This window comes from Dendrobates tinctorius, unplaced genomic scaffold, assembly GCF_039654945.1.
Source record: "Dendrobates tinctorius isolate UK_male_01 unplaced genomic scaffold, ASM3965494v1 ptg000165l, whole genome shotgun sequence".
Classification (NCBI taxonomy): Eukaryota; Metazoa; Chordata; class Amphibia; order Anura; family Dendrobatidae; genus Dendrobates; species Dendrobates tinctorius.
This window is the reverse complement of record NW_027361832.1, coordinates 18,907,275-18,921,951: the sequence shown is the minus strand read 5'-3', so window position 1 is coordinate 18,921,951 and position 14,677 is coordinate 18,907,275. Positions and strand designations below refer to the sequence as shown.

At 43.9% G+C, this 14,677-nt stretch overlaps 1 protein-coding gene across 1 annotated transcript in view; it reads right to left on the bottom strand.

Annotated features, from left to right (window-relative positions):
- Window positions 1–599: 599 nt before the first annotated feature.
- Window positions 600–14,677, bottom strand: part of PSKH2 (protein serine kinase H2) — a 66,979-nt gene continuing 52,901 nt past the window's right edge. Inside the window, exon 4 of the mRNA XM_073550548.1 lies at window positions 600–1,271. Coding sequence (XP_073406649.1) covers window positions 954–1,271 — 318 coding nt within the window. The 3' untranslated portion in view covers window positions 600–953. The remainder of the gene's footprint in view (window positions 1,272–14,677) is intronic.

Below are 14,677 nucleotides of genomic sequence, written 5' to 3'. Positions count from 1 at the left end.
TACATTGGAATATATAAATTATAATGACGCTAAGGCTGGCTGTGTTATGAGAGAGTTTAGGCTTGCAGTCATATAGAGACACTGTGACTGACTCTATTATAAATATACTGAGACAGCCATACATTGGGGGAGATGGGGGCATGATGGGCAATCTTATGGTAGCTCGGTATGGTACTGTTCCAGGGACACTCAAGTGGGGACTGTTTTATGGATGCTAGGTTTTACTGTTCAGGGAAAACTGTAGCTGACACTAGGGAAAAGCTGGTGCTATTGAGGCTATTGGGGTATGTTATTGCTTATGGGATGGTTAAAGTGAGTGAAGGGCTAGGCTACCTATTTGTCACTGCTGAGCTGCCTTGGGATTATCACAGGAATAAGGGGACGACAGAGTGATGTCTAGTCTACCATCAGACTGGATGCGAGGTGCTAAAGTCAAATGCGCTAGTCAAAATTCAAAGGCACTCACGGCTCTTTTTGGGCTGTGCCTATATCAAAGGGCAAGGCAAATATCTAGAAATTTCTGTTCAGCCCTCCTCATGTATGAGCTATGAATGGAATTCAATGCAAGTATGCCGATACAAATGAAAATATCACAAATATAGAAATGCTAACTAGGTTTTATAAAGAATTAACAGAAAGCAAGAAAAGCGTAAAGCAATAACTTATACATTTGCAAAAGAAAATACATAAAGAGATGACGTAATATACCACAAAATAACAGATATTTCCCCATGCCTCACCCACATAGGCCCACAGATAGTGACATTCGGGATATGCTGAGCACTAAATATACATATATACAGGAATAATTCAGGAACATACGTGACAATGGTGGGATTATGGTTTTTTCTCATCAATATATTTTGAGTTTTTAAATAAAAGTCTAAGAGTGAAAAGTAAAATAGACATAAAATAAAAAATGTGTGGTAGGGGTAAAGCAAAGCGTGAAATGCTCATTGCGATGCCTCACCACCCATAATATGTGCGTGATAGCGCATGTTGCGTTCCATGATCTCTTTCATCCTGCGGGACTTGTTGGAGTTGCCAGATTTCATTGACTGCTCTGACTTGATGCTCTGACACCGAGATGACACTCTGTTTCTCAGGTTTTGTGAGATGGACCTGTGAAGATTCTTCATAGATGATGAAGCTGCCATAGTTTTGATCCAGGGATGTTGTAGGGCATCACTGGCTGATAATCGGTCTCTGTAGTCTACAGTGAGAAGGCGGTCTATAAAGTCTTTTGCAAGATTGGAAACACTTGGCCATGGCTGGAAAGAAACAACATATTTATATATTTTTTTTTTACAAAATATTAGTAATATAATATGAAAAATAGTAATAACAAATATTAGGGGTATATCAGAGAAGAATGGAAGTGAACTTGAAAAAGTGAGAATGTTTTCTCAGTGGTGATTTCCACACATCCAGAAAGTCCACAGCGTTTTACATTTCAGAAACTGACAGCTGTGGATAAACTGAGTCTTTTTGTTGAACTTTGCTATTGAGTTCAACAGGGAAGTAAAGCTACACAATGAAATACATTTTTGAGGTTTTTGCTGCAGATAGTTCTCTCTGTCACACCATTAGGAGTGTGGAGTACCTACAGATTGCTATGGCAGCTATAGGCCTAACAGACATGCGAGAAACTCGCACGAGTCTCGCATGCCAATACCCAGCACTGTCGCCGACACTTGGGACTGAAGCGTGTGGCTGCATAGAAATACATGCAGCCGCACACTCCTGTCCGAATGCCGGCGGCAGTGCCGGGTATTAACATGCAAGACTCGTGCGAGTTTCTCGCGTGTCTGACCCCGGCCTAAAAGTGACAAAGGGAGGGCTTAAAGTGGTTGTCCCATAGACAAATGACATTTTAATTAATAAATTAATTTCCACAATTCAAGAGATAATCTTATTATTGTGCCCCTGTTATATATATGTCAGGTGGTGATTGACACATACTACAACTTCTGGCCAGGGGAGGAAGCCTTAGTCACTTGTGATAAGTGAGTATTCAGATGAAACAGCAGGGGTTCAGAATGGCTGTTTTCTGAGATAACACATTTCCATGGCTGTTTTATCACAGGAGCGAGTGTTTCTGCTCTTCACCAGTCCTGTGAGCTCATCATAAATCAAGTCAGTAACATATAAGCTCTGCAGTCGTTGGAGATTTCACATCCCCTGACTTGACTTGTCATGAGCTCAGAGGGCTGGAGATAAGGCAGAAACACTCACTGCTGTGACAAAACAGGCTGTAAAATGTATTGCCTTAGAAAGCACCAGCATCTGTGTACTCACATATCATAAGTAACTTATGGTTCTTCCCTGGCAAGGAGCTGCGGAATGTGTTAACCATAAACTTGAGCCGCTCTTCATGGTCATACACGGAAAATAACAATACATAGCAGAGGCACATTTATAACATTATCTCAGCACAGGAACATTTTTTTTAACACATTGAATTGTGGAAACTATTGTTATCATTACAAGATCTATTAATTGAAATGTACTTTGTTTATGGAACAATCTCTTGAAAGAGGATTTTTTAATGGATTATTTTTATTTAAACCAATTACCTCCTTTAATTTGTGCTGATCCACTTAATCTGCAATATTTTTTTTCCTTCTGTGCTCCTATCTGGTCCCCAGTAATAATTATACAAATTTTACCTTCAACCAACTGGGCATATACCAAAGAACTTCTCTGTGGGTGTTTGCTTTTTCTCCTCTGATGACAGCCAATCATAAAACGGTCGAGCCTGTAGAGAAGTTCTGTGGTGTACATCGAGATAGTTGAATAAAAAATTTGCTTCTTTATTACCGTGGGTCATAACTTTGGAACAGAGAGGCACAGAAGAAAAAGAAAAATTGTTACAGAATCAGTGGAGCAGCACAAATTGGAGGTTTCAATTAAATAAATCCTCTGAAAGGTCTTCTTTAATAGCTTGCCTGTCCATGTTACCCTAAGGTTAAATTCACACATCCGTTTTTCTTATCCTAGTGCTATATGTTTTTTTCTTATGTTACTGGTTATAAAGAAACGTACAAAGATGGAGTTTATAAGCAAATAGTACCAAAGATATATAACTTAGTTTACAAACATCATTATTAATATTCAGAACAATAATAGATAACAGGTCAATGCAATGATGTGAAGATTCTTAGTGAATGAAAGAAAGAAGGGAAGAAAAAGAATGAGAAATGGTATAGTAGGAGGAAAGGATGATGCCTGTGGAAGCCAAAAGCAAGAAGATAATGCTGCCAGATAATTGATCTGGCAAGCTCAACCTAGAATTGATGTCAACTGAGGGGTGAACATAAAATACTTCCAGAGGAACAATATGGAATTAAATGAGATTAAATGACTAAGAGCATTAGCAGAAAATAAAGTGTTACGCACGTAGTAGTGGAACCACTGTGTCGCGGTCTGGATAGAGCCTAGGGTGGTGTAACTAAGCAAACATCTGTTTTTCACAAGAGCCCCTGAAGATGTAATAGACTTGAACCAAGGTGGATGCCATTTGCTACTCTAGGACGGACCCCGGAGCTGCAGCAGCAGACCTCTAAGAGCACAGGGAAGCAGCACCGGCCAGGAATTGGTTGTCAGGATGTAAGCGGCTGGTAGACTGAAACGGAATCAGGCACAAGCAGGACTGGTACAGGAACATGGGATGGCCACAAGTACAGGAACACTGATGCAGGTACACATGAGCTGGTTCAAATGGATGAGGAACAGGACTAGACACAGCCACGACTGGTTCGGATATGGATACAGCACAACGGGCAGGATCGCGTGCAAATGTGGCGCCCCTGAGGGTTCAGTTGCCTCAGAGGTACTGCACCTCCTCCTGAGGTGTGGTACCCCACCATCCAGGAAAGTTGAAGGCTCCTGACCACTCTCCAACACTTGCATCCCACACAACACGGTAGTTCAGCAAAGCCACATTGCGGCTCCCTGCTTGGAGTGTAGCAGAGCACCTTTGGTGGCTCCCTGCTTGGAACACGAAACGTGCTGAGAGGCGGGTGGCGTTAGAATACATAAAAGAGTGGGAAGGTTTAGGATTTCAGTCAGTGAGTAAGTCAGTCAGAGATGAGTGAGGAGTGAGGATCCCTGAGAGAGGGATGGAGGAAGGAGGTGCTGCAGCAGATCTCAGTGACTTGGGTCTGCTGGCACGGGAAAGGAAAGAAAGAGAAAGACATTGAACAGAAACCTGATCTGCCATGGGAAGGAAAGACTAGCACGGAACATAGGAGTAAAAGGGAACAGAGGATGTGGGTTAGAAGAGAACCCTGCCTAGAAGTTCTAAGCGCAAGGTCGGGGCCCGGTCCCTGAGGTTGTATGGATACTAAGGGTCCTACAGCAGACACCGGTGGAGTAATGGGCTGTAAATGCACTACTCCCATCTAAGACTTGGGGGCACAACAGCAACATTGATAGTGAGCCGGGACTCAGGAGCAAGGAGTCCCCGAAGCAGGCTACAGCTGTCTGCCCTACAAGGAAGGTTCTTGGGAACATCTGTCAGGAGGAACTCCAGTGTAACTCAGTAGTAGGAGTACTTCACACCAAAGGTGCTATAAGAGGAGACATTCAGAAAGGCACATGTTGGCAGAGTGTTGGAAAGGAGCATTCTATATGACCTGGAGGCTGACTGAGTCCCTGACCCGGAGGACACAGCACGGAGGCAGGCACCTGTGTGTACTACAGACTGTGAGTAAAGCTTTGGAACTACAAGCCCTGGTGTCCTCCATTTATTCTTGCGCCAACACACCCTGTACCGCTACATCTGGGTACCAGCTTCTACACTGCCTGCGCCTCTCCTCTACCCCTACATCTACACTGCCCTGGGACTACAGCTCCACCTGTGGGGAGCTTCACCATCTTGGCTGCAACACACCACCAGTCCCAGAGGATCTGCATGTAGCGTCGGCTTAACATTTCACTTGCCGACCACCACAGGTGGCGTCACGAACTATTCATTCAATCAATTACATTCCACCATTTCAATTCCCCCATTACTTGGGCACCCAGAGCCACGGACCGGGTCACCGCTGCTGTTACACATCCCGCTGACACCGGCCCGGTACCGAGTACTCCACAGCCCTGGGAGGGCGACCCACAGACAGAGCGGACATGATCAGATAAGCTCTTTACACTCTACTGAAACTGCCCTCACTAAAGTCTCTAATGATCTACTAACAGCTAAATCATATGGTCATTACTCCATGCTAATTCTCTTGGATCCCTCTGCAGCATTCGACAATGTGGATCATCAGCTCCTCCTCACTATGCTCCATTCCATTGGCCTCAAGGACACCGTTCTCTCCTGGTTCTCCTCCTATCTCTCTGACCGCTCCTTTGCTGTATCTTTTGCTGGCTCCTCCTCCTCTCATCTTCCCCTTGCTGTTGGGGTTCCTCAAGGATCAGTACTATGCCCCCTCCTCTTCTCTTTGTACACTGCCCCTATTGGTCAAACAATCAGTAGATTTGGTTTCCAGTACCATCTCTATGCTGATGACACCAAATTATATGCTTCTTCTCCTGACATCACGCCTGCCTTTCTAGAAAACACCAGCGATTATCTAAACGCTGTGTCTAACATCATGTACTCACTATATCTGAAACTGAACCTGTCAAAGACTGAACTCCTTGTGTTTCCTCCCACTACTAATGTACCTATACCCGACATTGCCATTTCCGTGTGTGGTTCCACTATTACTCCCCAGCAACATGCCTGCTGTCTTGGGGTCATACTTGACTTCGAGCTTTCCTTTGTCCCCCCCCCACATCCGATCACTGGCTCGCTCTTGTTATCTGCACCTCAAAAACATTTCTAGAATTCAACCTTTTCTTACTTTTGACTCCGCAAAAACTCTTACTGTTTCTCTTATTCATTCTCGTCTCGACTATTGTTACTCTCTTCTAATCGGTCTCCCTCTTACCAAACTCTCCCCCCTCCAATCTGTCTTGAATGCTGCTGCCAGGATCATATTCCATGCCAATCGTTACACCGATGCCTCTAGCTTGTGCCAATCATTACACTGGCTACCCATCCACTCCAGAATCCAGTACAAACTTATTACCCTCACCCACAAAGCTCTTCATGGCTCAGCACCACCCTACATCTCCCTTGTTCAGTATACCATCCTACCCGCGCCCTCCGTTCTGCTGATGACCTGAGGTTAGCATCCACAATAATCAGAATCTCCCACACCCGTCTCAAAGACTATACACTTGCTGGTAATAAAGTAAACCCCGGCACTCAAATGAGGACAAGGAATAAATGCATAAGTGAATTTATTGACACAATGCAAAGGGAACCTTACCAGAGCAACAGCACCGACGTTTCGGCATAAAGCCTTTCTCAAGGTAGTTGCATTACTGGTTAGAGCAGGACAACACGGGTCTCAGAGGACAACCGAGTATTTTCAAATGGAGGTAAGGTTCCATACATTGTGCAGAGTATGCGTGGGTGGAGGAGTGATCAGGTCACTATGCTAGGTGAGTGGATGATGGATGGACGCCTGCAGTAGAGGTCCGGGACAGGCACATGTGGCGGTGGGAACGGCTGCGGCGGCGTGGTGTATACACGTGCTGCGCCAATTCTTTGGAATGCACTTCCCAGGTCAATACGATTAGTCCCCAATCCCCACAATTTTAAGCGTGCCCTGAAAACTCATTTATTCAGACTGGCCTACCGCCTCAACACAATAACCTATTCTATCCCTGTGTGGCACAGCCAAAAGTTTTTACCATAACCAGGTTCCCTGCATCATGTTCCCACATGCTTTATGCATCCATTAGCCCTCTGTGTCTGTACTGTTACACACTTAACATTATGGCTGGTCCATACAATAAGGGCAACTGTTACCACCCACCTTTCGTGTCTCACTTTTTTTCCTCATAGATTGTAAGCTTGCGAGCAGGGCCCTCATTCCTCTTGGTATCTGTTATGATCTATGTGATTATTGTTATGCTGTAATGTCTATTGTCTGTACAAGTCCCCTCTGAAATGTAAAGTGCTGTGGAATATGTCGGCGCTATAGAAATAAAATTTATTATTATTATAAGCAGGATGGACAGGATCAGATACAGAGAGCATACAGGTTCAACTAGCAAACAGGATTAGACTGATAACTAAAGCTGCTGAGGCACATCCCAATAGGGGAGGGTGCTTTAAGTACCAGACATCTCCCAGCCATTGGCTGGGGACGTTTTTAGCAACACACTAGCCTTTCCAAAGGCTGGGAGTTTGTGCGCACCCTAAGTACACCACCAGGAGATCTGCGTGGCATGCCAGGACCTGGGAAGAAACAGACACCTATGGAACACCGGACAGATAAGTAAACACGCCAGCATCCCTGCAGAGGATAGGAAGAGGATATGTGCAGGGGCGTCGGCGTTGTGCTAGCCTAAAGTGCTCAGGTGATGGAATAGAAGGTGGTTAGGTGATGAAATAATTTCACCTTAGGTTTCGGAAAGGGCACCAGGAGGAAACCCATTCAGGAAATTAGTGAGTTAACAATCGATAGGATTAGTGGCGAGGTGTCTGTGCACTGCCCAGTATACAGGTACAATGTACAGCGAGTTGTTTGTTACCTTTATTGGAAGTCCACAGTTTACAGATCACAAACCAGTTTTCGGCTCCGAACAAGAGCCTTCATCAGGTATTTGTCAGATGAATCACCAATTACTGGGCAAAGCACTGCCATCCACAAATTATAATTACTATTAGCAACCAGTTTGGATTTCCAATACCGCTGAATAATAATCCTTACAGGTAAGGCAATGTCTCAAGATGCCTTTTTTTTTTTAACCTGAGCTGGAGATCCTGGAATTAGCGACAACGACACAACCTTGGAGGTATTGCTGACCCTTCTTACAGAATATGCATAATATGTTTAGAACTCTACTCCTAAAATGTTTACCCGTCTACAACCTCACTAAATATGAATCAAAGATCCTGTCTCCTCTTCACATTTCAACAAATGATCATGACCATTTGGTAAATACGTTGCACGTCAAATAGTACCATAATGACAACAAATTTATAGTTCTTTTCTTTAAACATGGAGCCCTGAAAAATACCATTAGCAAGTTTTACTTACAGTATGTCATCCTGGTCAAATTTAAAGTTTGTGTTTTTCACCCATTTTCACAGAAATGGGGCCATATCTGCATTATTCTGTGCTGTTTGTTTTTAAAATACACAGTACACTGATCCATAAATCTACCATAGATAAATCATTCACACATCTGATTTTGTTTATCCGATTTGTGTGTCTGTTGTGTTAGGCCTCATTTAGACACTCATTTTTCATATACGTGTTTATCAATGTTTATCAGAAACTGAAAACACACCCATTGTGGAGACACGGGATTAGTGGGTGCTCTCATCCGCTGGCCTGAGACTGCATGGGACAGGGCTTATCCTACTGAATGATCACTCTCCTTTCCCATGGGTATAATACTACTCAACACAGGATGAGGGTAAAACAGTGCGGCAATATTTTATTGAACCACCAAACAGACAATAACATACAGAACAGTCAGACAAAAATACCAAAGATGGTGCAAGTTACAGAGTCTCACCATTCCGCTGACATGTCAGGATTAGAGAAGATGCGACTTCGGGGCTTCCAGGGCTGACTACCCCCATCAGAGGCACCCTGCTTTTGGTGGGCATCCACAGAGAGGAGATAACGACAAACTCAGGAATCTGAGGGTCCATTTAGGCATGTGGCCTGGTGACCGGAGGGTCACAATCTGGCTTCCCCAAATGTAGTCAAGGGTCCAGGTGATCAGAGGGTCCAAACCTGGCTTCCCCCCAAAGTAACTATGGGTTCAGTGATGGTCAATGGAGATCTGTTTTCTTCCAGCTTGGGACATGGTCCCTAAATCTGGCATCCTGTAGAATGTTAAATCCATTCCTCTTGATGGTGACATGGTTCCTTGGCTGATGTTCTGTAAAGACTTTCCTTTATTGAGTCATGGTTTTCTGGCTGTTGTTCTGTCAAGTCACCCTGGAATAGAGGGAGATCCCCCTTATATAGTTAACAGCTCTTATTCAGGCATTTTTCCACAGGATTGAGAGAAGGTCGCAGGAGCTTATATCGCTTTGTTCTAGGGTTCATAGTTTATACTTCAATGTTTGCAAATCAACAAACTGCATGGTGTGGTACAATGGGTAATCAACATATTAGCAAACATTGATTGTTCAATGGCCGTGTGTCTCTGTCTCCCAAGGATAGCACACAATAAGCAGCAGCAAACATCAATTTAACCTACAAGAAGAGTCAATGTTCAAATGCATACGAACAATATTCTATGATTCTTGTAATATTGTATGCGCTAAAAACGACCGAGTGGAACACTCACTCTTACCTGCCTTATGAAGTGGATAGTGTACGATGTGTAATACTACCAATCCGGTTGCTGGACAAAAAATGCAGGGTTTCCAAGTTCTGGACCCGTGCTGGACTTGTGAGTGAACAGCACTGGCCAGTCACCTGTTCAAAAGAGGTACCGCCTAGAGGATGCATGACATCATTGAAAATACAGTCTCTCTGCTTTTGGAGGAGAAATTCAGTGTTTGGAGTAAGTGATTGAAGAGTTGTTCAGGAGACTTCTGCTTGGAGTTGGTTTAAATGTTTATCCTCATCCTCTTCTATTTAGTTTCCCCTGCCTATCCCTTCCCTGTGTTCCACTCTGTTCTTTTAAGAGTATATTTGTATGATTGTAGTTTTCTTTCATCCCTGTCTGTCTCACCATATCTGTCTGTTTAGTGTAATCATATACACTTCAGCCTCACACCACCCTGGGTGGGGGAGGCAACAGATAAGGTTTAAGATAGGAGCAAAGCAAAGTACAGGACCCTGGTGTATTCATCTTCCAGGGTAATTCAGGGGACAGTGATAGACTATGGTACCCTCTAGTTCAAGGGATCAGGTAGGAGCTCACCGTATCTTGTCATTATGTGACAATTGCAATGGGTAAGATAAGCTTTGCATTTCTTTTTTTTCTTGTTTTTGCACACAAGAAAAACACTGATGGTAAAAACGAAAACACTGACCAAACACTGATGAAAATCGGACCTTTTTTCTACAAGTATGTAACAAAAAAATGCTCCCAGGATTAGGCTTTAAAGAGGTTGTGCACTACCCTGACTTAGTACTGATTTTGCCATAAATGCTTAAGGATAAATATAAATATCCCCGTATACCTGTTCTGCAACTTTCATGTTGTTTTAAATCTTTTTATTTTGCTTCCTGTGCCCTTTCACTAGCTATTTTGTCACAGCAATGAGTTACTCTTCAGAATCCTCGACCCTCTTCTTACTACATTTCCCAATATTCAAGCCAGCAGTGAGCTGTAATTGCGCCCTATCCCTTCCCACTCCTCCAGAGAGTCACACACCGCATCAGCCCTATCTCCTGTACAGGACGCTGCAGGGAATAGAAGTAATGCACAAAGCACCATTATCCGCTGCTTCCCCTCAGTGAAATGGATGTGTTGGATGGATGGAATGAATGAATAGATTGATAAAGAGAAATGAAACAGATATGTAAAGTATTGGCCAACCACTTTAAGCTTAGTGCATGTTTAAGTATGCTAGTTGGGGTAAAAATTTTGGGGTAAATAAAGGTTATAAGTTCTAGCTTTAACCGTAAGGTGAAACTAAAACTTATAACCTACTTATAACCTATTTTTACAATAACAAAAAAAATGAGAGCATAACTGCCTGTGCATGATGATTTCTTGCTTGTCCAGGTGACGCAATTATCACCAGGGAAATACGAACGAAATCCTGAAAACATGACCCCTTTGGTGGCTCTTGAGAACTGGAGTTGTGGAACACTGCATTAAGGCATAAAAGAGAATCTGTTAGTAGAATTTGCCTTCATAATTTATTTTAAATGAAGGGGGGCATTACCAGTGCAAGACATGTAATGACTGACAGTCTGCTCTCCTGATCTACATGTCTCACACTGGTAACTCCCCTTTCATTTATAACAAGCTCTGGAGGCAGATTCTCAGGGAGTTCTGTGTTCGGCCCATAGATCATAACAGCTCATTTTCATATAAGAAAATGTGGATTTCTCGGGAATAAGAAATTGAATAACAGATATCAAGGTATCATTTCATACAATTTCCTGTGACCTGCATGCCTATATAGATAACTCCGGGGGCTTGATCCTACTGACAGATTCCCTACTAAAATTTAAGAAGGGACTGGATGCCTTTCTTGAAAAGTATAATATTACAGGGTATATACACTAGTCTCCTTAATATTGCGTTGATCCAGGGAGCTAGTCTGATTGCCGTATGTGGAGTCGGGAAGGAATTTTTTTCCCCAATGTGAAGCTTACTGTTTGCCACATGGGTTTTTTTTGCCTTCCTCTGGATCAACATGTAAGGGCAAGTTAGGATAGGATATGGGTTGAACTAGATGGACTTAAAGTCTCCCTTCAACCTTAATAACTATGTTACTATGTTACTATAGGAAATATAAACTATAGGACCATATAGTCTTTTAAATAAGTGTCAAAATTCAATATTGTATTTACTATTTCATTATTACATTTTCATTTTATTTTATGGTAAAATCCACATACAAATACTGTTCTCTTTAAATGCGCATAATTGTATAGCCAAATGATGATTTTATGTGAATATTTCCTATAGGAGCGGACGCAGACATATATACAGTGCCTTGGGAAAGTATTCGGCCCCCTGGAGCTTTTCAACCTTTCCCCACATATCATGTGTGGTGCCCCTGCGGGTCCAGTAGCCACAGAGGTATTGCACCTCATCCAGAAATGTGGTATCTCATGACCAGGTAAAATGGGGGCACTTTACCACACTCCTAACACTGCACACAACACACACACTAGTTAGTCAGGGCATCTGGGTGTACCCTTCGGGAGGATGGCCTTATCCCAGACTGGCTAGGAAAGGGGTTGGGGGGTTAGCGGGGAAGGTAAGTAGAAGGGAAGGAGCTTAGAAAGTGGAGTGATTTAAAACAGCCAATCAGTGATAGTGAGTGGGCGGAGCTAGGAGAAAGAGTGGGAGATCTGAAGGAGTTGGAGGAGTTCCCTCAGGGGAACAGCAAGTGGAAGGATGTGTTGGGGGCAGCTCCTGTCAGGAGGAGCTGCTGGACTGATTGGCTTGGAAAGAAAGGCTCCCTGAAGGAAGGAGTGATTCTTCTAGAGCCCCACGCTGATAGCCATCAGGTGCGGGAAGAAATTAGGTCGCAGAAGGGTCTCAGCCCCTAGCCTAGTGAAGTGAACATCGAACTTAACTAGCAAGCTGACAGTTGTGGTTGCTGTATGGGCCACAGCGAGCTTCCACAGTTACCTTCTCCGGAAAGGCTGCCACGTAGGATCAGGAAATCGCCTGAGTTACGAATTCTGACAGGATCCGTCACAGCTAGCCTGGGGCACTGACTGTGAGATGCTGATAGGAAGGAAGGAGTTAAAGCAGCATTGAGGAGACGGCCTAGGGAGGAATATACTGACAGGGAGTGCTGGAGGGGTGTACTCATTTACCTGGGAGTTTACTGGACCCCTTTTCCTGGAGGACTCAGCACCGAAGTGGGCGTCTGTGTGCACCAGACTGTGAGTAAAGCCGATTGAACTACCTGCAATTGTGTCCTCTACCATTCTTTCTGCGTCATCAACCCGACTCTGCTACATCCACCCCTCCACGCTACCCCACCATCTGTCAACTAATTTTAACGGCCCTGAGACTATTGCTCTACCTGTGGAGAGCCATTTTCACCTCAGCTGCGACACACCAACAGTCTCAGGGGAGCAACACCACAGCTCTTGTCGCCTCTGACGGGAATACCACAGGTGGCGTCACATATTCATATATAAACTTTACTCTTACTTCAATAATAACTCAAACATTTTCCATTTGACCGCCTGGGGCCACGGACCAAGTCACAGCCACTGTGACATCCCCCATTGAAGTCAACGGGCCCGGTACCGAGTACCCCACGGCCCCTGGGGCGCGTCACATGCTTCAAACATAAAGATACCAAATGTAAATTTTTGGTGAAGAATCAACAAGAAGTTGGACAGAATTGTGAAGTTGATCGAAATGTATTGGTTATTTTAAATTTTTTTGGAAATTCAAAAACTGAAAAGTGGGGTGTGCAATATTATTTAGCCCCTTTACTTTCAGTGCAGAAAACTCACTCCAGAAGTTCATTGTGGATCTCTGAATGATCCAATGTTGTCCTAAATGACTAATGATGATAAATATAATCCACCTGTGTGTAATCAAGTCTCCGTATCAATGCACCTGCTCTGTGATAGTCTCAGGGTTCTGTTTGAAGCACAGAGAGCATCATGAAGACCAAGGAATACAACAGGCAGGTCCGTGATACTGTTGTGGAGAAGTTTAAAGCCAGATTTAGATACAAATTGATTTCCAAAACTTTAAACATCCCAAGGAGCACTGTGCAAGTGATGATATTGAAAAGGAAGGAGTATCATACCACTGCAAATCTACCAAGACCCGGCCGTCCCTCTAAACTTTCATCTCAAACAAGGAGAAGACTGATCAGAGATGCAGCCAAGAGGCCCATGATCACTCTGGATGAACTGCAGAGATCTACAGCTGAGGTGGGACAGTCTGTCCATAGGACAACAATCAGTCGTACACTGCACAAATCTGGCCTTTATGGAAGAGTGGCAAGAAGAAAGCCACTTCTCAAAGATATCCATAAAAAGTGTTGTTTAAAGTTTGCAACAAGCCACCTGGGAGACACACCAAACATGTGGAAGAAGGTGCTCTGGTGAGATGAAACAAAAATCGAACTTTTTGGCAACAATGCCAAAAGATACAGTATGTTTGGCGTAAAGGCAACACAGCTTATCACCCTGAACACACGATCTCCGCTGTCAAATATGGTGGTGGCAGAATCATGGTTTGGGCCTGCTTTTCTTCAGCATGGACAGAGAAGATGGTTAAAATCGATGGCAAGATGGATGGAGCCAAATACATGACCATTCTTGAAGAATACCTGTTGGAGTCTGCAAAAGAACTGAGACTGGGACAGAGATTTGTCTTCAAACAAGTCAATGATCCCAAACATAAAGCAAAATCTACAATGGAATGGTTCACAAATAAACGTATCCAGGTGTTAGAATGGCCAAGTCAAAGTACAGACCTGAATCCAATCGAGAATCTGTGGAAAGAGCTGAAAACTGCTGTTCACAAACAATCTCCATCAAACCTCACTGAACTTGAGCTGTTTGCCAAGGAAGAATGGGCGAGAATTTCAGTCTCTTGATGTACAAAACTGACTGCTAGGAACGGCGGAACGCACTAAATAAAAATAAATAATAAAGTGCGTTCGCCGCTCAGGGTCCACCGTGCGGTAGATGTTACACCGCTGCTAGGTAATGACAGACAAGCAATATGGTGGTATAATGCGCACGGGTTAGACTTCACCCGAAGTGCGCAAAGCGGGCTCTGTTCACACACAGAGGCGCCGCAACATAAACATACAAAAACACTGAGCCTGTTAGTATCACAGGCCTCAGGTAAATGCACACACGGTATCAGGTCACAGGAGCAAGACCTAAAACAGAGGAGCTGCGCCCGTCTAGACCTACCGTGTGTGCGACGTCGCTACTGCGAGCGCCAGGAAGGGCTGCAACTGCAGCGT